General features: G+C 41.8%; 1 protein-coding gene across 2 annotated transcripts in view; it reads left to right on the forward strand.

Annotated features, from left to right (window-relative positions):
- DDX31 (DEAD-box helicase 31) overlaps positions 1 to 22,914 on the forward strand; it is a 137,681-nt gene that overhangs the window by 103,354 nt on the left and 11,413 nt on the right. For both annotated transcript variants that reach the window (XM_077477687.1, XM_077477696.1), the window contains exon 20: positions 13,398 to 13,578. In XM_077477687.1, coding sequence (XP_077333813.1) covers positions 13,398 to 13,578 — 181 coding nt within the window. The remainder of the gene's footprint in view (positions 1 to 13,397; positions 13,579 to 22,914) is intronic.

The following is a 22,914-nucleotide window of genomic DNA, read 5'->3' on the forward strand; positions in this document are numbered from 1 at the left end:
GCAGCAACATTTTAATATTTTTTATGTTATACCATGGGAGTGGGAACAAGTCATAAATATATTAGGTGTTATCCCAATTTAGCTTCAAAATATAATATATATTTTTAAAGTAAACCTGTGTTACATTTTTTAAAGGGAAAGTATAATGCATTTCCAGTGAGCCCAGATTTTTCTTTCATTATGGATAATTTAGAGAAGTATTTGGACCACTGTTTTAGTGGTCTCTGTGTCCACATCAGGTAAATTCTACCTCTATATTTGTCTTGGTGACCCTTCGTACCGAAACAAAAAGTGAGGAAAAATCCCAAATTACAGAGTGGTACAGGGTAAATCTTCCAATGGGCAATTCCACTCCCTTTGTAGAGATTTCATTTCAATTCCTGTTACTCTTTGGGGACAGAAAATAAAGGAAATCCTTACCAATGAGAAGGCTGGCTGGGCCAAGTAACATGAGCTACCTCTTTTTCATAGGTCGCTGGGTGCCATTATGTCCAATTTCTGCCGGCTTGCCGGATAACGTGTTAACACTGTGGAACTGAGTGTTGCCATAATCCGCTACATGGAGTGTTGTGCATACGTGTTCTGCGCTCTCTTTCATGCTATCTAGCTTTAAGGATACATCTCCCTGTTTGCCAAGTCCTCATGGATCTTCGCTCTTCCTTTGCCTGCTACTAGCTTTCACATTTTCTAAGTACCTGAAGCCTTCCCTACTTCCCTGAGCCTATATGTTGCCTTACCGCTACACAGCTGTACCATGATTCTAGGAACGGGAAGAGGGGGCGGTCCCCCAGCCCCAGACTTTTGAGCCGTTGGTTGTAGAACTTCTGTTTGATTCTGAATCAAAGTGCTTGAGCAAATAGGCTTACCCCTGAGGAGTGACAATCTACTTACTTACTCTTAGAGGAAACCGTTTCAGCAGTTATTGATGCGGTGTGTACCACTTTAAAACTGGAGGATCAGCCTTTTGCTTTTACCATTGGTGTTTCCAGTCTTGGGCCCTTTAAGCTCCTAAGGCTTCAAATATATTTCCTTTGCACTCACTTTTTTATTGTTTCTTTACAGAGAATGGGAAGTACACTCAGATTCTTTGTTCCCCAAAGTGCTTGTTAGCCTTGTATCCATTTTGTGAGGATTTTTTGCAGAAGTGTTCAGTTTCCACTGTAGCTTTGGCTGTAACTCCTCTTACCACCATGACTACCATACCGGTGGAGAATGCACTTGCCTTTTAAGGTCCCAACCAATAACCAGTTGAAAGCCTCTTCTAGAGCTCTTTTTTCTCGCTGGTAGGTCCTGCTGTACTCCAGGTCCTGGCTGCAACATAACTTTGTCAAACCACGTCTAACTGGTCAAAATCTCTTAAACATTCTAACCACTGATAGGATTGATCGCTTGCTTATTTAGCACATGTAATAGATGGCCACAGGCAGTTTGCTAGAAGCCTCAAGTCTCATCTCTCACATGTGCCTTATGTTGGTACATATGTGTAGGGTTGTTTTATTGCAGACATCTGCAACTCAAAATTCTAATATTGTGGGACAAGTCAGTCCAGTCCTTGGATAGACAGACTCTGTTGACACTGAGCCTTGGTGGCTCAGGAATCCGGTTCTGGAGTTGGGAGAAACCCTGTCTTTTGGGAGATTCTTAGAACAGACACCAGCCAATTGAGCTGGGTAAGAGTCCACAGGTCACTTTGTGAGAGGAATTTTGTCTCCAAATCAACATCCTGGAACTTCAGGTGATTTGGTTACCTCTGCAGTGTTAGGCCATTCTGCTAGATGGTGATTTGATCTGGATTCAGTCGGACAGAGCCATGGTGGAGGTATATATCAACTATCAAGGAGAAACCAGAAGACACCCTGCAGGAAGAGAGGTAGAATGGATTCTGTCCAGGGCAGAACTTCACTTTCCAGCCTTGTCAGCCAAGCACATTCCAGTCGTGGCAGTTGGCAGGAAGACTACCTCAGCTGGCAGTGCCCAGATGAAAAAGAAAGTAGGTTTTGTGAATGTCATAATCTCGACTTTATGGATATGGCAGGTCCCACCCCTCTTTGTTTATAACCAAGCTCTGGGTACTGCTTTGCTACAAAACTGAGGGACACTGGTAGTAGGTAAGGTTTTCCTGGCCTTGGCAGCATTTTTTGTTCATGTGCTAGTCTGCAATCCTCCAGTAAAACCTTGAAGGTTAATCTTTTCCTGTGTTATGCAATAGAGTCCAAAAAAGGATTTTAAGGTGAGTGAAAATGCTACAAAACTGAAGAATGCTGGTATTAGAAGCAGTTATCCTAGGCTGGCCTACTTTTTTGTTTACCAGTGTCCAATTCTTCTGTAGGCACATAGTATAATAGTTCCTGTGTCCCTCAATGGACTCCAAGGACTTTTACAGTGAGCACTAAAATCCTATTTCATTAGTCAAAAATCAGGATGACAGTGTTATGGCTGACATGTTTCAGGGATTACTAAAGTACCCCTTCATCATGGCTTTAAAAGCGGTATAAGATTGGGAAGCATGACTCAAGGAAAAGGGTTTAGAAGCTTGTAAGTCTGTAGCAGTAGTCCAGCAATATGGGCAAAACATTTTTTACTGCTATTTCATTGACTATAAATCTTATAGATGGCGCTCGGTATATGCAAATATGGCTGATAACATGTATTTACTTGTAGATTTAAAGAATATACATATAAACAAAGTCCTTTTTCCCCAAACGCATAACATTTAAGCTGATTTTTTGAAAGTCAAAACATTAATTAGTCAGAGTACCTTCATCTGTGCCCCTCTCTGATTTAGTTTTTCTTTGTTAGTGGGGTCTGACTTTCTATGAGTTGATGGCTAAGCCCTCTGTCTGAGATTGGCTCACTGGCTGGAGAAAGCACTGTCCCTGTACAAGGGTATGACAGTTGGTGGAACTTGGGCATGAAGTCAAGTTCATGTAACAAAGGGACCCAATTTCACATATGGACATAAAAAAATATATATATATTTTGGCCAATAAGTGGGCACATTGGGTGTCTCCCATTAGGCAGGAATTTTTTATAGTGTAAAATGAAAAGCAGGTACACTTTAAAGCTCAGGCCAGACAGGCCTATCTCATGGGGTTCAACTGCCAAGGGTAAAGTAACATTTTTAGTAACCGCTACAGATCAGCCTGGTCAACCTCAGTTCTCACCGTCTCACGAGTTCTTTTGGACTGCAGAGCTGTCAGACAGCAAAGTGATGCTTTTCTTTTTTACTGCTCTGTTTATAAGTGGCAATCTCCGAAAGCAAGCGAGCGCCATTAATGCTGAGCTGACAATAAGCTCTACTTATCCGATTGTAGAAAAGGGAGATCAGGACAAAGTGCCGGAGGCTTGGACATTTATTGTCATGAAGGACCCTCAAGGTACGATAGCCATTCTACAGTACTAAAGAATTGTACAACCTACTTTGTATCCATCAGTAGTAAAAACAACCATTCATCCAGAGATTTTTGAGGTTATCCTAAAAACTGCTAGAATTAAAACTGGCACTGGAAGGATGAAGGGAGCAATTTTATAGAAATAATTACTTCAAAGTCTTTTGTAAGCCCACTGCTGATTCCCAAGTATATCTATCCTGACAGATATAAAAGAAACCTGTTATGCAACTCCATATTCCCAGATAAATTCTTAAATTTATTTTTTTATATGCAAGCAGTGTAAATACCTCAGTTGGACTTGGAACTAGCAGAGCTGGGTAAATATTGGAACTAGCTGGACAGAAATACAAATCCTTCTGCTGAAAAAAGATGTACTCATGTATCAGTGTGCATCAGTGTATTTAGCAAATTGCCTGAAATTTTAAGGGACAACTGTAACTCTGGGCATAGGTTCTAACATGGGAACATCTTCTGCTGGTCTCCATTTTTTTTTGTAAAGTTTTCTTTTATCCCTTTCACTGTCACTGGCATAAGGAATAGACTGGTGGCACTGACATGTAAAAAAAATTCCCAGCTGCTGTTTCAACCAGGAGTTTGTTTACTTGTTCATCTGCACTGTCATCTTCTTGTGGAAGTGATTTGGACAGCTATAAAGCCATGCAGTCGCTTTCACATGTACTGTACTGTAACGTAACATCAAACCTTCGGCTAAACCTTCCTTCTCAGACTCCTTGACTGATAAAGTATAGGTTAAAGTATATGCATAGAAAGAACATTTTTAGGTTTTGTATACAGTGGGAATTAATTAAAATCCCATCAATCTTTTTGTGTCTCAACTGAGTAGATTTATCCGCTCTTTTTCCTGGTGACCTTAAAAAAGTTAACTTTTTCTTTTCTTAATATCAAACATGTTATACTTTAACAGTAGAAAACTTTAATAAAGATATTTTGAAGTATAAAGTACCATAAAATATCAAAAGTAGTGCCACAGTTTAAGTATAATAGATAAGCACAATATACAGTATCTCACAAAAGTGAGTACACCCGTCACATTTTTGTAAATATTTTATTATATCTTTTCATGTGACAACACTGAAGAAAGTGTACAGCTTGTAGAATAGTACCTTTTCTGTCCCTTCAAAATAACTCAAAACGCAGTCATTAATGTCTAAACCGCTGGCAACAAAAGTGAGAACACCCCTAAGTGAAAATGTCCAAATTGGGCCCAAAGTGTCAATATTTTGTGTGGCCACCATTATTTTCCAGCACTGCCTTAACCCTCTTGGGCATTAAGTTCACCAGAGATTCACTGGTTGCCACTGGAGTCCTCTTCCACTCCTCCATGACAACATCACAAAGCTGGTGGATGTTGGAGACCTTGCACTCCTCCACCTTTCGTTTGAGGATGCCTCACAGATGCTCATGTTGGTTTGAGAGGGTGAATGGTAAAATGGAGTCCAACCATGCTGACCAGCTTTTATCATATTTGGCCGGGCAAGCTCTCTTCATATAACTCAATTGGTATACAGCAGGAGTGTCAAACTCAAATTCATTGTGGGCCGTATCAGCATAATGGTTGCCCTCAAAGTGCCAGTTGCATCTGTAAGACTATAAATTTATCCAGTATTTTTTTTCTCTCAAAGAATAGCTGCAGGAACTCAACCAGGCCCGTGGGCCTTGTATTTGACACAAAGTATAGAGAGTGCATGCGGAAAACATGTTATACTTACCTGCGCTGTGCAATGGCTGCCCCAAATCTTCTTTTCTGGGGTCCCCTGCTAGCGCTCTTGGATCCCTCCCCTCTCTGTTCCACCATAGAAGGCCGCTTCCTATGGGGGTACACCCGCAGGCTTGCTTCAGAGCAAGGCTGTGTGTGTCCATAGGCACACGCAGCACAACTCGGCCCTGCCTCCTCTCGCTCCTCACAGGATTTGATTGACAGCAGCAGGTACCAAAGGGTACCGCTACTGCAATTTTCCTGTGAATGCAGGGAGCAAGGTGAGAGCCACTAGAAAATGTATTTTCCTTTACAACCGTTTTAAAGTGGAAGTAAACCCTTCTATCATTTCAGCCAAGGAAACTGCCATCTTGCCTCTATTTAATCTTCAACTGCCATGGTGCTGCACATGTGGTCAGTTATGACACCAGCTGTTGGATAGTTTGGCAGTTTGGTTGAGAGCACAACCAATGAGACTGAAATATAACTGTTTCATCCATGGGTTTACTTCCACTTTAACCACCGAAACAGACAGTAGTGGTGGATATGTTTCAGATGCAACATACCCTTTAGAATGTAAGCTCTACGGGCAGGGCCCTCCTGTACCTTTTGTATTGTACTGTAATTGAGTTGTCCCCCTTATACATTGTAAAGTGCTGCGTAAACTGTTGGCGCTATATATATCGTAAATAATAATAATGCCATTAGAAAATGAAGTGGTAGCTCCTCCAATGGGGTACCTGCTTTATTAACAATTGTGTAAGTGGGGAATTCCCTTAACTTCCGGTTGCCTCTTTAGATCAAGAAGTAAAGGAAAAACTATGCAATGGGACACAAAAAAATAATTTAATCAGTTCTTACTCTATCCAAAACTGGTTATCCATTGCTTTTTAAATGTATATTAGAGCGGGGCTGTGGTTTCATCTCTATATTCTCTTCTAAATTACAAAATATGACTGGTAACCCAGTGAATTCTTCCTTCATTATAAAAGATAAGAAGCTAGAATTTGGTCATATTTCAGGATAATTTTCACTATATTGTAAGTGTTTTTTGCAAATGATCAGAGATGTTTGGTAAGCGGTGCTTGGCTTATGTAGACTTTGTGGCACTTATTTCAGGGAACTCTTTCCTTTCACCCTTCTTGCAGGCATTTTAATCCAGCTGTATTCCAGAGTAAAGTATGGAGTGTTTTTATCATTGATGGTTACAGAGCTAGTTACTCCATCGTCCTTTATGGCAGTCTGACCTCTGTAGACTGAGAGTAACCCTAAATGTCCAAGGCTGCAGCACTTTGTTCTAAGCTCTCTCTTCCGCACTCAGATGAAGGGAGCTTATCGTCAGCTCAGGATTAATCTCCCTCTCCCGCTGCTGGTTATTGCCGCTTATGAACAGTAATGAAAGAGAAAAGTGTCATTTTAGAGACTGACAGATGTAAAGTCTCCAGGAATCTCTGAACAGCTGAAAATAGACGTGGACCAAACTTGGCTGAAGTGGGAAATTGTTACGCAATATAGGAAGCTGCATAGCCTACCGGTCCATTACGTAACACCACTATGTCCAGGCATGACCTCCTCCTCCTCTGGAGCATATTCCAGCATTTTTTTTCTTTTACTTTGTTCTTGTAGCAAGAAATGACTTTTATTACTCCCTGTGATGTCATTGGCAGAATTGGAAAATGTTTGCAGGGCAGCTGCTGGGGGGCTCCGCTAATAGTAATGCAGGCACGTGTCCTTAGCTACATCTCCCAAGAGCCCTTTTCCTACATACAGCGTGAGCAGGCTCTCGCTAGTCAAGACAGTAGCATTGTTTTGCCAGATCAACAGGCCTCTTTCTGTACTTTTAACATTTATAAAGGATAAACATGGGGTATCGTGCATGGACAGAGATTTTTTTTATTTTTATTTTGTCCTGACATAAACTTTAAAGTGTATCTAAAGCCAAAACGGCTATCTAAAGCTTTGGAGTGGGAAGAGTAAAAAAATCTCTTTCAGGTTTTTATTGTTGTCTGTGTCTCTACTAGGGAAATGTATCTCTTCTGTTTGTCCTGGTGTGACCATTGTTACCAGGAAATTGTGATGGGAAATCCAATATTTTACAGTTGTCACCATATAGAAAGTGTAAAAATATTTGACAGGCTTTTGATTCAGATGGGATCTGCATTTCCATACATGTCTATGGGAGTGCAAAACCTGAATAAAGCAGGTCAATAGAATGTCAACTGCAGGTCAAATGTACCTGTCAATTAATTTTGAATGATCACAGAAACCTCTCAAACTGATATCATTGACACATACCGAAAGCCTGTTTAAAAAACGGGCCCTCAGAGGGTGGAAATGTTTCTACTTATTTCCTGTTGTGTCTCCAGCAGATTAAGTTAGTGGAAGCCCCCCCACACAACATTTACTTAATTCTTCAAGTGAAGGTTATCCTATTTTGGTAGAATCTCTTCTTAAAAGGTGACCTCTGACATCAGTGAACGTTCACCCATTTTGAACATTTACAGGCCAAGAGAGCGATGTTTATAAACTCCAGTCCTCAAGTACCTCCAACAGGTCATGTTTTGAGGATTTCACGGCTGTGGCAATGACTATGGCAATGAACCTGATCAAATCACCTGTGCAAAATAATGGTAAGCCTGAAAACATGACCTGTTAGGGGTACTTGAGGACCGGAGTTGAGAAACATTGCACTAGAGCAAGGGCCAGATTTGATGAAGTGAACATGCGTGTGGGCTGACCATTTTGCCTGACCACCTTTTGAACCATTAAAATTTGGGTCTAATGCTGCGTACACACGACCGGACTTTTTAACGGACTTCGTCCAGTGGACAATCCGACAGACTTTGCAGCTGAGGTCCGCCGAACTTTCGAACAAATGGACTTGGCCACAAACGATCACTCCAAAAGTCTGACAGATTCAAACGTGATGACGTAGAATAAGGAAGTTCATAGCCAGTAGCCAATAGCTGCCCTAGCGTCAGTTTTAGTCCTTCGGACCAGCACACAGCCGACCAGACTCAAGTCCGTCGGAAAGATTTGAAGCAAGGTTTATTTCTAAGTCAGCTAGACTTTTGGGAAGAAAAAGTCTGCTGGAGCCCACACACGATCAAATTGTCCGACGGATTCCAGTCCGCCGGACCAAGTCCGTCAAAGTCCGGTCGTGTGTACGCGGCATAAGTGTGTTCGTTCGAGTACTAATACTTGCCTTTCTCTTTCTCTTGCCTTTGTGGCTGTGTGGTGAAGAGTTGAGCTTGGGCATGTTATTTGGATATACCTTATTTATTGTCATATAACGTGCACCTTCACTTTAAGCCCTTGTACACACGGTCGGAGATTCTGACGGAATGTGTCCTATCGGACCGTTTTGTCGGATATTCCGACTGTGTGTGGTCTGCATCGGACTGTTTCCATCGGAATATCCGACGGACCAAGTTTTCCAACTTGCCGGTAAAATTTTCCGACAAAATGCTCCTATCGGACATACTCCGATCATGTATAGCCTACTCCGACGGACAAAGTGCCACGCATGCTCAATTAAAATTCCTAGACCAAAGCTATTGGCTACTAGCCTGAACGTAGTCCCGTCGTAACGAAATAACGTCATCGCGTTATGTACATTCGGATTTTCCGACAATTTAGTCCGACCGTGTGTATGCAACATCACTTCCGGACCTCTTCCGGAATTAATCCGTCGGAATTACTCCGACGGATTTGGTTGTCGGAATCTCCAACCGTGTGTACAAGGGCTAAGAGGAAAGTTTCAGGGAAAAAACATAAATTTTAAATAAAGAACTGTGAAGCAAAATAAGGGTCAGTGCTTATTTGCAGCCTTTACAAGTGCCATGAATCCAGCCCACCATTGCCATGATTGCAGCCCACCATTGCCATGAATGCAGCCCCACTATTGTCATGAATGCAGCACCCCAATTCCATCAATGCAGCACCCCTATACCCATGAGTGCAGCACCCCCATTGCCATGAATGCAGCACCCCCATTGCCATGAATGCAGCACCCACCATTGCCATGAATGCAGCACCCCCATTGCCATGAATGCAGACTCACCATTGCCATCAGTGCAGCCTGATTGATGCCCATCCATCTGCAGCCTTGGAAGGGGGCGAGGTGAGCACCAATAGATTACATACAGGAAAAACACCTGTTTTCTCGGTGGCCTCTTTAATAGAAAGTCCCTCCTCCTATGGTGGACAGAACAGTCCTCCAATGGCAGCACAGGAGATGGGACTTCCTATTACAGAGGCTGCCGTGTAAACAGGAATTTATTTTGTATGTACAGCACTCGTCCCTCCTCCTTCCTGTCCCCTCCAAGGCAGCTGGCATGTATATTGTTTGTGGCCTCGGTGCTGGGATATCATTGGGGGCCACAAAAGATATATATCCAAATAACAAGGCTGGCTGTTCAAAACCAGAATGCAGGCCGCGATTGGCCTGCGGGCTGGACTTTGGACATCAATAAATAAAAAAGGTGATCAGCGCAAACTATATACCAAATATTACTACAAAGATGGAAAATCCTTGTTTGATATGTATTCTACTTCATAGATAAAGTGCAATAAATCAATAATTATATTAATACTATTGGTGAATCCTAATGCAAATTGCTGCTGTGTATGCAATTGTTTAGCTGCTGTGCAAACTACATAAATTATTCGCTGTGCATGCGATTATTTAGCTGCTGTGCAAAACTGCTACTGTGCAACCTACATCAATTTATTCACTGTGCATGCGATTATTTAGCTGCTGTGCAAAATACTACTGTGCAAACTATGCAAACAAATCATTTGCTGTGCATGCGATTATTTAGTTGCTGTGCAAACTGCTACTGTGCAAATTACGCTAATAAATCATGCTGTGAATACAATAATTTAGCTGCTGTGCAAAATGCTACTGTGCAAACTACGCAAATAAATTATTTGCTGTACATGTGATTATTTAGCTGCTGTGCAAACTGCTACTATGCAAACTACACAAATAAATTATTTTCAAAAAAATACTCAACACATTACCATAAATTCATAAAGTGAATAAAATAGCTACTGCTATGCAAAACAAACAGTTAATATAGTGCAAAATCATGCAAATCATCATCAGATGCTAAACATTAAATAATAATTGAATGAACACTAAATAGTGCAAAATGGTGCAAGATTATCATAAAGTTCTGAGTATCAAATGATCCTTTGTGTACGCCTTTAAGTGTGTAGGTGTACCAATACAGTCCTATTTATATTGAGTAGTGATACCCATATAATTATTGATTTATTGCACTTTATCTATGAAGTAGAATACATATCAAACAAGGATTTTCCATCTTTGTAGTAATATTTGGTATATAGTTTGCGCTGATCACCTTTTTTATTTATTGTTGTTCAAGTGCATGGTATACACTTTAGGTCTAGCAGCAATCTAACCAACATACCACATTCAGATATTTTTCACTTTGATAGCGCGAGGGAACCCCATTTTTCTACATGGACTTTGGACATGCCTTCAATAATAGAATGTTCCTATGTCTAGGCCCTAGTTCCTTGCCAACCAAACCTTGCCAAGTACAGGTGGATTTTCACAGCCATCCTTTTGTTTTGAACAAAATTAACTGATGTTTTGACACTCCTCCCAACCTCCCATTGACATAAACATGCATATTTGCATAACAATCTTGTACTAGGAATATCTTTAGCACATTTATTATGATGAATGAATGGCTGCTATTGGATGTGTGTCAGTAGGTTAAGAACTTCTTTTATCTTTTGTGTCTTCATCTTTTTTCCTATTTGTAATCAACTTTTATTCAGGCCCTCAGAGCTTTCTGAGGCTTTACTGTTGGACTGGTCAATAGAGAAGGGCATGTAGGATGGTTGTTTAATGGAAAAGCAGTGGCATAGCTCTGTAGTGGAGGATTGTTCAGTGGAGATGGGTTTAGTAGAACCCTTTTGGAGGAGGATTGGTCGGGGGAGAAGGACATAGTAAAGTTTTATGGTTGAGGGTGGTTTATTGGAGAAGGATGTGGTATGGCTCTATGGTAGAGGAATGTTAAGTTGAGAAGGGAGTAGTATAGCTCTATGGAGGATGGTTGTTTAGTCGAGAAGGGCATGGTGTAACTTTATGGTGGAAGATTGTTCAATGGAGAAGGAAATGGGAAGATTGTTCAGTGCAGAAGGGAAAGGTATAGTTCTGTGGTGGATTGTTGAGTGGAAAAGGGTGTGGTGAAGTTCTGTGGTGGAGAATTTTTCAATGCAGAGGGGAGTGGCATAGCTCTATGGTGGATGATTGTTCCATGGCGTAGGGTGTGGTATAGCTCTATGGTGGAGGATTGTTCAGTGAAGAAGAGCATGGTACAACTCTATGGGGAAGGATTATTCAGTATAGGAGGGTTTAGTATAGTTTTATGGTGGAGGATTGTTCAGTGGAAGATAGTGTGTTATGGCCCTATGGCAGAGGATTGTTCAGCGGAGAAGGGAGTAGTATAGCTCTATGGTGGAAGATTGATCAATAGAGAATGCAGTGGAAGGATTATTCAATGGAGAAAGGAGTGGTAGCTCTATAGTGGAGGATTGTTCAGTGGAGAAGGGAGTGGTATAGCTCTATGGTGGAGAACTGATTAGTGAAGTATGGCATGGTATAGCTCTATGGTGGAAAATAGTTTAGTGGAGAAGGGTGTGGTATAGCTCTGTTATGTAGGGCTATTGAGTGAAGATTGGCATGGTTTGGCTCTGTTGTGGATGATTGCTCCATGGAGAAGAGTGTGATATAGTTCTATGGTGAAGGATTGTTTTTTGGAGAAAGGCTTGATTTAGTCCTATAGTGGAAGATTGTTCAGTGAAGAAGGGCATGGTATAGTTCTATTGTGGAAGATTAGTTAGTAGAGAAGGTGTGCTGCGGACCAGAAGTTAATCCTTGTACAAAGAATTCCCCCGGGGATTGGGGGCTTCCCAAGCACATAGAAAACAAATTATGAAAATGTCTGTATCCACATAGAGCAATGCAACATCCATTGATGCCAAAATGTATCTTACAATTTGAAGGGTTTTTTTGTGGAAGTACTTGGTTACTGTGACACATTCCCCTATCTGATTTACTTGTACTGGCTTATTCATGAAAAGAGAGCAAGGAAAAAAATTGTTATACTTATCAACACATCAGAATCCATCTTGTATTAGTGTGACGTCAGTAAAATGAATTCCGATTGGTTAACCTAGTTTTCCACTCATAATTTTTTGCTGCTTGTTAGGGCTGAAACAACTAATCGATTAATCGACAACTAATCGATTATGAAATTAATCTATTACTATTTTCATAATTGATTAATCGGCCAGTAACATGATGGGTTAAAAAAAAAACTAAAAATGAGCCCTTTATAGTACGAAAAGAGCAAATCGCTACTGTAAATATTACTTTCACAGTTCTACAGTAAAAAAATGAACCCCTTACAGTAGTGATTATCTGCTTTTTCTACTATAAAGGGCTAACTTTAGTTTTTTTTTTACCCCCATTATGTTACTAAACGTGTTAGATCTGGTTCACATCTATGTGTTTTTTGGTGCTTTTTGCAGAAATGCACTACAGTTCATTTACATGGTTTCCTATGGGACACGTTCACATCTGAAAGGGTCAGGGACTTTTAACGCAAAATGGTGTTTTTTTTGGTTCAATATACTTCAATGGAGAATCTGCAGAAAAGCATGTAATGCGTTTTTGCAGCAATTTGTGTTTTTTAATCTGCCCAAAAAAAAGCAAAAATGCAAATTGCAGTAAAATCACGTGCACAGAAATCAAAACGCACAACAAAAGGCACTGCAGAAACAGATCAAAAGCAAAGCATAGGTGTGTATTGTGCCTTATGCTGGTCACACAGATCAATTTTTGGATGAGAATATTCAGACAAAAAATCTTTGTACATTTGCTGAATGAAAGAATTTTGTTTGAAATTTTCACTTGTTTTTAAAATGAATGTAATATTTCAACGAAAACCACATACACTGTCTGAAATTTCCTTTGACTAAAAAGTTTTCTATTATTTCTAAATTTTCCCGTCACTGTGGTTGAAAATGAACGTCAATTTGACCCACTTTATTTTTTATTTTTTATTTTTTTAAGGTTATTAATCGAAACAATAATCGGCCAACTAATCGATTATGAAAATAATCGTTAGTTGCAGCCCTACTGCTTGTATTGTTTATTTAATAAAGTTGGAGATAACACCTGCAATTTGTTTATATATTTTGATCCTGTCTCAGCATTTAATACCTATTGTTTTTTTTCTTCCCAGCACTGCAGTCTTATATTCGTTCTTATGCAACATATCCTAAGAACCTAAAGCACATCTTCCATATCCGTTCTCTCCACCTGGGCCACGTAGCCAAGAGTTTTGGCCTGAGAGATGCACCACAAAATCTCAGCAAGCAGCTAGCTGGAGGTTCAAAGAAGCACAAAAAAGACCAGCACAAAAGGTGAGAATTGAGAATTCTGGATGTAAACGACTTGGAAAAGAACAATGCTGTCCAGTGCATTCAATGTATTTTTTCAATTCATTTGGTAAAAAAAAAAAAAGAATCTAATTGGTTCTTTTGCTCCAAAAATACATACTTTTTCCCAGGGGGCCAATGGTTAATTTTCTCAAGTGTCAACATTTTAGGCATGCTGTAGTTAATGCAGAATTCTCTTATCAGAGATTACCAAAAACCTAATGTGCTTATTAGGCACTGACACACATTTCTTCATATATTCAGCAAGCTCTTGATGGCCGTCTAAAATTTCCATCAAAATGGGCATCAGGGTTTTGAGAAGCATTTCTATTACAGATGTCAGCTGGCTTTTGCACATGCTTTTAATACCTGCCCAAGTCAAAGCACCGCGAAAAAAAAGGTGTGGACCTGGAAGCCCGATCTCAATAGCAATTACCAGGGGTGCCACCCACAATTAAGGGGAGGGTGGTTCCGTTTATACATATACTACAAAAATAGACCACCCAAAGACTACTTCCTCATAAAAAATTGTTTTATTGAAGATAAAAAGCATTGAAAACAGCTAAAAAAGCTCCTATAACATACTACCATGTTTCCCCAAAAATAAGACCTACTATGAAAATAAGCCCTAGTTGAAAGCACTTGTAAAATGCTAGAATCCACTCCATTACAGTAGTATATAATGTACAATGTGTGTGTTTCTGTAATATAATTGATCCAAATACCTTTGGTACAGAACCGCTCAGTTGATCTCACGCTGCTCTCTTCCTCTTCTCCCAGCTGTCAGTGGGGGATCTTGGACCCCCTGTCAGTGCATGAAGCAGGGACGAGATCTCAGACGGGTCACAGAAGCGCCCAGCGGCGCTATAAGTAGGTATTTGGCACAATTATATCACAGAAACATACACAGTTTACATTATATAATATTGTAATATAGTGGATTCTAGGATTTTACAAGCACTTTTACTCGGTTCCACTGGGGATTCCTGACAAGCAGGGAGGGAGAGGCGGAGAGAAGACAGCACATGAGATGATAAGACCTACTGTGTCTTTTGTTGCCAAAATTAAACCCGGGCTTATTTTTGGGGAAACGCATTAGTACCTCCCTCCCTCCTAAAATACATCACAATCTCCACAATAACCTATACCCTCCCAAACCAACACCCTATAACTCTCCTCCTTACCACAGAACCCACTATAGCCCTCCCATTGGAAGCTGAGACAGAGGTGACTGTATAAACTAGACCCCCCTAAAGCTGATAGAACCCCTGATATAAGCACCTGCACACTAATGGGACCTATAGTCCATATGAATCAAAGGACCTAATCATCACCAGAAAGCTTGTATCTGGTAATACTGCACCTTAGAGCCACAATGGACCGTCACTGCATAGTAAGTGCCATCAATACATGAAAATATATATGGAGTCCATCCAATGTCATCAGATATGAAATATCCACCGGTGAAGCTCAGCTACAAGCATAAATCACTGTAGGTTTCTATAGTCTGTAGGTGCAGAAATAGACCTGAGCTACTCCAAAGGATTGCATAGTTCACTGCCAGAAGTTTCCCTTACTTGGAATGCCGACACCTGCAACCGAAGCCAATGGACGAATCGGCTTGGGGTGCCGACATTGCAGGATCCCTGGACAGGTAAGTGTCCTTATATTAAAAGTCAGCAGCTACAGTATTTGTAGCTGCTGACTTTTAATTTTTTTTTTCTTGCAGACGGAGCTCTGCTTTGGACATGACTGCACATTTCAATAAGCTTAAGAATTTAACTATACTGCCCAGTGAACTCAGTGTAATAGACCTGGTCAAACACACCCCCTCTCTTCCTCCATAATACAAGTCAGTGTGACAAGGGGCATGACCATAAACACATACCAACACAAAGCACTGGAGTGGGAGAGCAGCAAGAGCTTTTCCACTGAGATAAAAAGGTTTCTTAAGGTATTTCTAAGTGAGTTGAATTAGTTAAAAATCATAACAATTATAACAAACCACAGTACAAATATATAAAGAAAAAAAGCTATGTGCTAAAAGTTGGGCTTTAAGATTAGCTGTGCCTTTTGAGTTAATTTTTTTTTTCTTCCGTCGGCTTAACAGCTATCACCAAAAACACTGTACGTGCTATCAAGGACCTTTTCTTGACACTTAGTAGAAAGTGTTTGATGCTGTGAGTAATATCGCTGTCTGATGACAGTATGAAGCCATGGTTAACCAGAAACACCTATTCTTGTCCATGTATCGCAATCCTTTCTGTCTCTAGAGGCACTAAAGCAGTACTCTGTCCCTCCAGTAGAGGTCTTTGCTACCACCCAGATCCCAGGACATTCTAGTACTCTGTCCCTCTCTATTCCTCCAGTAGATGTCCTCACTACCACCCAGATCCCAGGACACTCTAGTACTCTGTCCCTCTCTATTGCTCCAGTAGAGGTCCTCGCTACCACCCAGATCCCAGGACACTCTAGTACTCTGTTCCTCCAGTAGAGGTCCTCGCTACCACCCAGATCCCAGCACACTCTAGTACTCTGTCCCTCTCTATTTCTCCAGTAGAGGTCCTCGCTACCACCCAGATCCCAGGACACTCTAGTACTCTGTCCCCCTTATTCCTCCAGTAGAGGTCCTCACTACCACCCACATCCCAGGACACTCTAGTACTCTGTTCCTCCACTAGAGGTCCTCACTACCACCCAGATCCCAGGATACTCTAGTACTCTGTCCCCCTCTGTTCCTCCAGTAGAGGTCCTCGCTACCACCCAGATCCAAGGACCTCTTCTTGACACTTAGTAGAAAGTGTTTGATGCTGTGAGTAATATCACTGTCTGATGACAGTATGAAGCCATGGTTAACCAGAAACACCTATTCTTGTCCATATATCGCAATCCTTTCTGTATCTAGAGGCACTAAAGCAGTACTCTGTTCCTCCAGTGGAGGTCCTCGCTACCACCCAGATCCCAGGATACTCTAGTACTCTGTCCCCCTCTGTTCCTCCAATAGAGGTCCTTGCTACCACCCAGATCCTAAGACACTCTAGTACTCAGTCCCTCTGTGTTCCTCTCTGTTCCTCCAGTAGAGGTCCTTACTACCACCCAGATCCTTGAACACTCTAGTACTCTGTCCCTCCAGTAGAGGTCCTCACTACCACCCAGATGCTGGGACACTCTTGTACTGAGGTTTTGAAGAGATTTCATTGAAATACCAGCCTGTAATTCAAAGGATCTATGATATATTCTAATTGTATATAAAGTGGATGCCAATACCTTTCACTAATAGTAATATAAATGTTCACCATACTGTATCCTGGTGTTATCTCTTCCCCAGGTAAGTGGTGCACACACACCTGGTCATTCACATGTTGTAAAAGAAAACGTGATTCATCAAACCAGGCCACCTCCTTCCATTGCTCTGTGGTCCAGTTCTGATGCTCACATGCCCATGGTAGGCACTTTTGACTGTGGACACAGGTCAGTACGGGCACCCCAACGGATCTGCGGCTACACAGCCCCATACATAGCAAACTACAATATCCGTTTTTTCTACTTTCAACACATGAACTTCAGGGACAACATGTTTACTCACTACCTAATATATCCCACCAAATTTCAGATCCATTGTAACAAGATAATCAATGTTACTTACTTAACCTGTCAGTGGTCATAAAGTAATGGCTGATCGGTGTATACTACAGCAAGAGTGGGTACATTAGAGGACTATTTTATATTTGATTTACAAGTTGGATCTGCAAATAATAGATGTTTTATTCCAACCGTGTGTTTAGCTGGAGTTGCCCTTAATAGACAGGTGTGTATCCCTAAATCCTTACAGGGCCATATGGAAACCAATGTTGGCCCCTCAAGCCGTATAACGCAGTGCGCCCGCATATTAGCAGTGGTGTGAGCCATTGTCCAGGCATTCAGCAGGGCCAATCTGCGACTCTTCTTGCAGTCTGCAGAGGCAGATGGATAACTGACTGGGGACCCCCCTCTTTCTCATGCGTCTCAGGCCATGACTAGTAGGATTTGTCCTAGCCTTTATCCCGCACATAATAGTGTGATTAGCCGATAAGAAGCACATTACATAGCATGGGGCCGCCTCTGAAGACAGCCAGGCGCTGCTCTGTCTGACGGCCAGAGGCGTATCACGCGATTAGGCTGCCAAAAGTCGGGGTCTGCGCACCTCTATTCTCTCTGCACAAGGCGAGCTCCTGGGGAGCGTGAACGTGTCGCGTTCCAGAGCACAAAAGATCGTTTAAAGACCTTAAGGGATCATTAAGTGATCATTTAAAGAGAATTCAGTCTTCAAAGGCCGACATACAAGTTATCATCCCTTCCCTGTTCAGTGAAATGCCTGAAACTGAAGCTAGCAATGCAGATTTTCAAAAATGCCGCTCGCCAAGGGCCAGCTATGACCCCTTTTTAGGACATATATTTGAAAATGATGAGTTTAATGTAATATTAACTTATCAAAGGGGGTTAAATTGCATGTAGAGCCAAAACCTGTTGTTTTTTTTTTGTATGTGAAACCGGTAGGACCTCTGTCAGGTTTTTGTTGTGGCCCGTGTCTCCACTGGGAAGATTCATCCATTTTTTTTGTCCTGGGGAAATCTTCCAGTGAGTAAACCTCTTCTGCTAACTGTCTAAAGCAGCCCATCGATTATGCATCACGATTTTCTTCCTTCCACCTGTGGTGAAAGGAAAGAAAGTTGCTCGATTCCCCCATCAACCCAGTTAGCGTTGATGGGGGAATCCCTCCCACAGCGCTGTTGTGTCCTGCCAGCAAGGAGCCTTCCTGGCCGGCAGAACATAATGATTATTGCTAGCAGATTTAGCCGCCCGTAGTAATTGCATGTAAAAAAAAAAATCTGACAGGCTGGTTTTACCCAAGGTGATTAATGGATCTACTTGGGTACAACTAACCTGCCTATAGATGGATAGAATCTCGGGCGGTTCAGCAACCGGGACAGGATTCGATCCATCAATGGCCAGCTTAAGAGGGGATTTCCCCTCATTTTGGAGAGCTATAGGGTAAAAACCTGAGTGCAGCTAATTTCCCCCTCCCCTTATACTTACCTGAGCCCAATCTCAATCTAGAGCTGTGCACGAGAGCAGCTGCTCTCTTGGCTCACTCCCTTCTGATAGGCTCAGAGACAGCAGAGGCTCCCACTGCTGTCAATCACAGCCAGTAAGGAGGGAGTGGGGGAAGGGGTAAGTCATGCTCTGTGTGTCAAAGCAGGTTGCCATGGTAGCACTCAGCAGGGGAGAGGAGCCAGAAGAGTCAATGGGGAACCCAAGAAGAGGAGGATTCGTGTAAAACCATTGCATAGAGCAGATTATTGTTTGATTAAAAAAATAAAATAAAATGGGTTTACAATCACTTTGACCTACCAGCATGTGTTTGGAGTGTGGGGGGACATTGGATTCCATTGGAAGAAACCCACACAGACACAGGGAGAGCTTTCCGTGCATACAATATACACTATATTACCAAAAGTATTGGGGCTCCTGTCTTTACACGCACATGAACGTTAATGGCATACTAGTCTTCAACTCTTCTGGGAAGGCTGTCCACAAGGTTTAGGAGTGTCTATGGCAGTGATGGCGAACCTATGACACGCGTGTCAGTGCTGACACGCACAGGATTTCATGCGATTCATCCTCGGCTCCTGCACGGCCGCCGAGGATGAAAGAATCTGTGCTGGAGGAACGCGGGGGGGCGGGACGTGTGATCTCCCCCGCCCACACTCACTTACTGTATCGCCGCCGCCCCTTTCTGAGCGCAGGGGCTGCTGGTAAGGCGTGCGTGCCGTGCGCACACACGTCATTAGCGCGGCGAGGGAGGACCCGCAGGAGAGGAGCGCGGGAACAGTGCGCGCCTCTCTCCAGTCAGGCCAGCACAGAGAGTCTACTCCTGGGACTGTCAGTTACGACCGCACCACAGCAGGGAACAGCGGAGTGCCAACGGGAACTGTGAGCGTCATTAGCAGCAACTATTGGGGTGCCATGGACTTGCCCACAATAACTGAGATAAGTGAGGGGGAGGTTGTGTTAGCTTGTTAGGCTAGTTAACCCCTAATTGGCTATCTATAATTCTATCTGCTGTCACTGGCCCACTGATGGAGCACCCAAAAAATAAAAAACAAAGGTTAAGTAAAGGGAGTGGTAGTAGCAGTGGCCGACCCTTTCAAGAGACATGGAGCGAGATGTATGGCATTATAGAAAAAAATGGCAGATCATTTTGCGTTCTATGTACTGAAACGGTAGTTAGCAGAACGTGGAATATAAATAGACATTTTGAAACTAATCATTCCCAGCTCTTGGAAAAAAGTGAGGATGATAGGAGGGAATACATTTCCAGGAAGCTACACCTTTATAAGAGCCAATCTAACTCCATCCTTAAGTTTATAAAAGGCTCTACAAATTTAAACTCTGCAAGTTTGAGCATTGCTCACTCCATAGCTCAGCATGCAAAAGCGCTTAATGAGGGAGAATTTATTAAAGAAACTCTCCTAAGATGTGCGCCAGTTCTATTTCACGATATGCAGAATAAAGATGCAATTATTAAGAGAATATCTGAGTTACCACTCAGTAGAAATATCATAAAAGACCGAATAATGAGACTGAACACAAACGTACAACAGCAATTAAAGAGAGACATAAGGAATTGTAAATATTTTTCCATCTCTCTTGATGAAACTACTGATGTCACATCGCATGCTCAGTTGGCCATTATTGGTCGATATTCTGATGGTCACACAATGAGAGAAGAGTTGATAAAGTTAGTATCAGTGCCAACAAGTACATCAGGAAGCGAAATATGTAAGGTTGTTATGCAAACATTCTGCGACCTAAGCATTGATATATCTAAAGTTGTGTCAGTGACGACAGATGGTGCCCCAAACATGGTGGGGAAAAACGTTGGATTTGTGAAATTGTTTACAGAAGCTATTGGACATGCGATTGTGCCTTTTCATTGTATTATCCATCAGGAGGCTTTATGTGCCAAGGCAGGATTCACTGACTTAAATGACTTAATGTCAGTTCTAACAAAAATAGTTAATTTAATAGCTGCTCGCCCCCTTCACAAGCGAGAATTTTCAGCACTTTTACAGGAGGTTGATTCCACCTACAGTGGACTGCTGATATACAATAATGTAAGATGGTTGAGCCGAGGCAAGGTTCTTGAGCGCTTTGTGGAGTGCTTTGAAGAAATTAAGGTATTTCTTGAAGAGAAGGATCTGGGAAACTTTCCTCAGCTCAATGATGATAAGTGGGTCAACACCCTGATGTTTTTTACAGATCTCTCTGTTCATGTTAATGAACTGAACTTAAAGTTACAAGGTTTTGGCAAAAGTATTGATGTTATGTTTGGATACATAAAAGCTTTTGAAAGTAAAGTAAAAATTTTCAAGCGAGATGTAGAAACTAAAACGTATAAGTATTTTCCTCGAGTACAAAAGCATTTTGAGAAGGCCAGTGCAGCTGTACGAAATGAAGTGGAACTCTTGCATATGAAGTACCAGCATGTTTTAGACTCGTTACTTGACCAGTTTACTGATAGATTTAGTCAATTTAGAAGCCTAGAACAGACCATGAAAATAATTAAGTATCCTGATGTAGTAGTCTACAATAGTTTGGAATTAAATGGTTTCCAATGGATGCAAATAGATGATTTGGAGATGCAGCTTGCAGAATTTCAAGACAGCATCTGGGCTCAGGTGTTTGTTGACTTGAGGTCAAAGCTTGAGAATCTGGAAAGGGGCCGCTTGGAGAATAAAGATGAGTGCCACTACGAACAGGAAATTTGGAGTGCCTGGAACAGACTACCAGACACTTTTAGCACCCTGACAAATATAGCAACAGCTTTACTCACAATTTTTCCTTCTACGTACTTTTGTGAGACCTTATTCTCAGCATTAAATAATATCAAAACCAACAAAAGAAACAGATTGACAGATGAGGTTAGTAGCGCTTTCTTGGGCCTGAAGTGTACAAAATACCAACCTTCAATTGAAGATTTAGCCAATGAAATTCAGCAACAAAAAAGTCACTAATAGGCAGGTTAGTTAAAGAATTCGCCCTCCCCCTCACTTATCTCAGTTCACGGCAGGGCTGTGGAGTCTGCTGCTTCCAGCTCCACGTCCTCATCAACATGCCGCTCCGGCCCGTCCCCGCTATGAATATTCATAATCATCGCCCTTGCGTCACTAGGAATATTCATAGCAGGGGCGGGCTGGAGCGGCATGTTGATGAGGACGTGGAGCTGGAAGCAGCCGACTCCACAGCCCTGGTTCACGGCACCCCAAACAAGTTCAATAATATCAAGGGCAACATACGAAATTGACTGATGAACAAAGAAGTTACTAAGCAGGTATGTTAAATAATTTGTTTTTGGTTTATTAAATACAATTATATATTGCAATTATACATTTTTGTAGTTTAAACTATAAATTGCGCAAAAATTATGTTTTTTTGTCGAAGTGACACACCACGCGAGTTATGCTCGATTTTTTGCCGATTTTTGACACACCACGCCAAAAAGGTTGCCCATCACTGGTCTATGGGAATGTTTGACCATTCTTCCAGGAGTGCATTTGTGAGGTCACGCACTCATGTGGTCGAGAAGGCCTGGCTCACAGTCTCCGCTCTAATTCATCCCAAAGGTGTTCTGTCTGGTTGAGGTCAGCACTCTGTGCAGGCCAGTCAATTTCCTCCACTTCAAACTTGCTCATCCATGTCTTTATGGACCTTGCTTTGTGCATTGGTGTGCAGTCATTTTGGAACAGGAACGGGCCATCCCCAAACTGTTGGGGGCCTAAAAATTGACCAAATGTCTTGAAATGCTGACACCTTAAAAGTTCCCTTCACTAGAACTAAGGGGCCAAGCCCAAATCCTGAAAGACAACCCAAACCATAATCCCCCCACCCCCACCAAATGATTTGGATCAGTGCACAAAGCAAGGTCCATAAATACATGGACCATCTTTGGGATGAATTAGAGTGGAGACTGTGAGCCAGGCCTTCTCGACCACATCAGTACATGACCTTACAATTGCTCTTCTGGAAGAATGGTTAAACCTTCCCAGAAGAGTTGAACCTGTTATGGCTGCAAAGAGTTGGCCAACCCAATATTTAACCCTACGGACTAAGACTGGGATGCCATTACAGTTCATGTATGTGTCTACAATAAAGGAATATGGTATTGCAAATATAAAAATGTGAAATTATAAAAAGAATTTCAGATATGATCCAGCTTGGTCCCATGTAACTATGCATATACCAGCTTCCAAGGCCATTGGCCAGATATTGTATATACAG

Source organism: Lithobates pipiens, unplaced genomic scaffold (genome assembly GCF_037356315.1).
Source record: "Lithobates pipiens isolate NorthernLeopardFrog02 unplaced genomic scaffold, aLitPip1_a1.2 Scaffold_1, whole genome shotgun sequence".
NCBI classification, from domain to species: domain Eukaryota; kingdom Metazoa; phylum Chordata; class Amphibia; order Anura; family Ranidae; genus Lithobates; species Lithobates pipiens.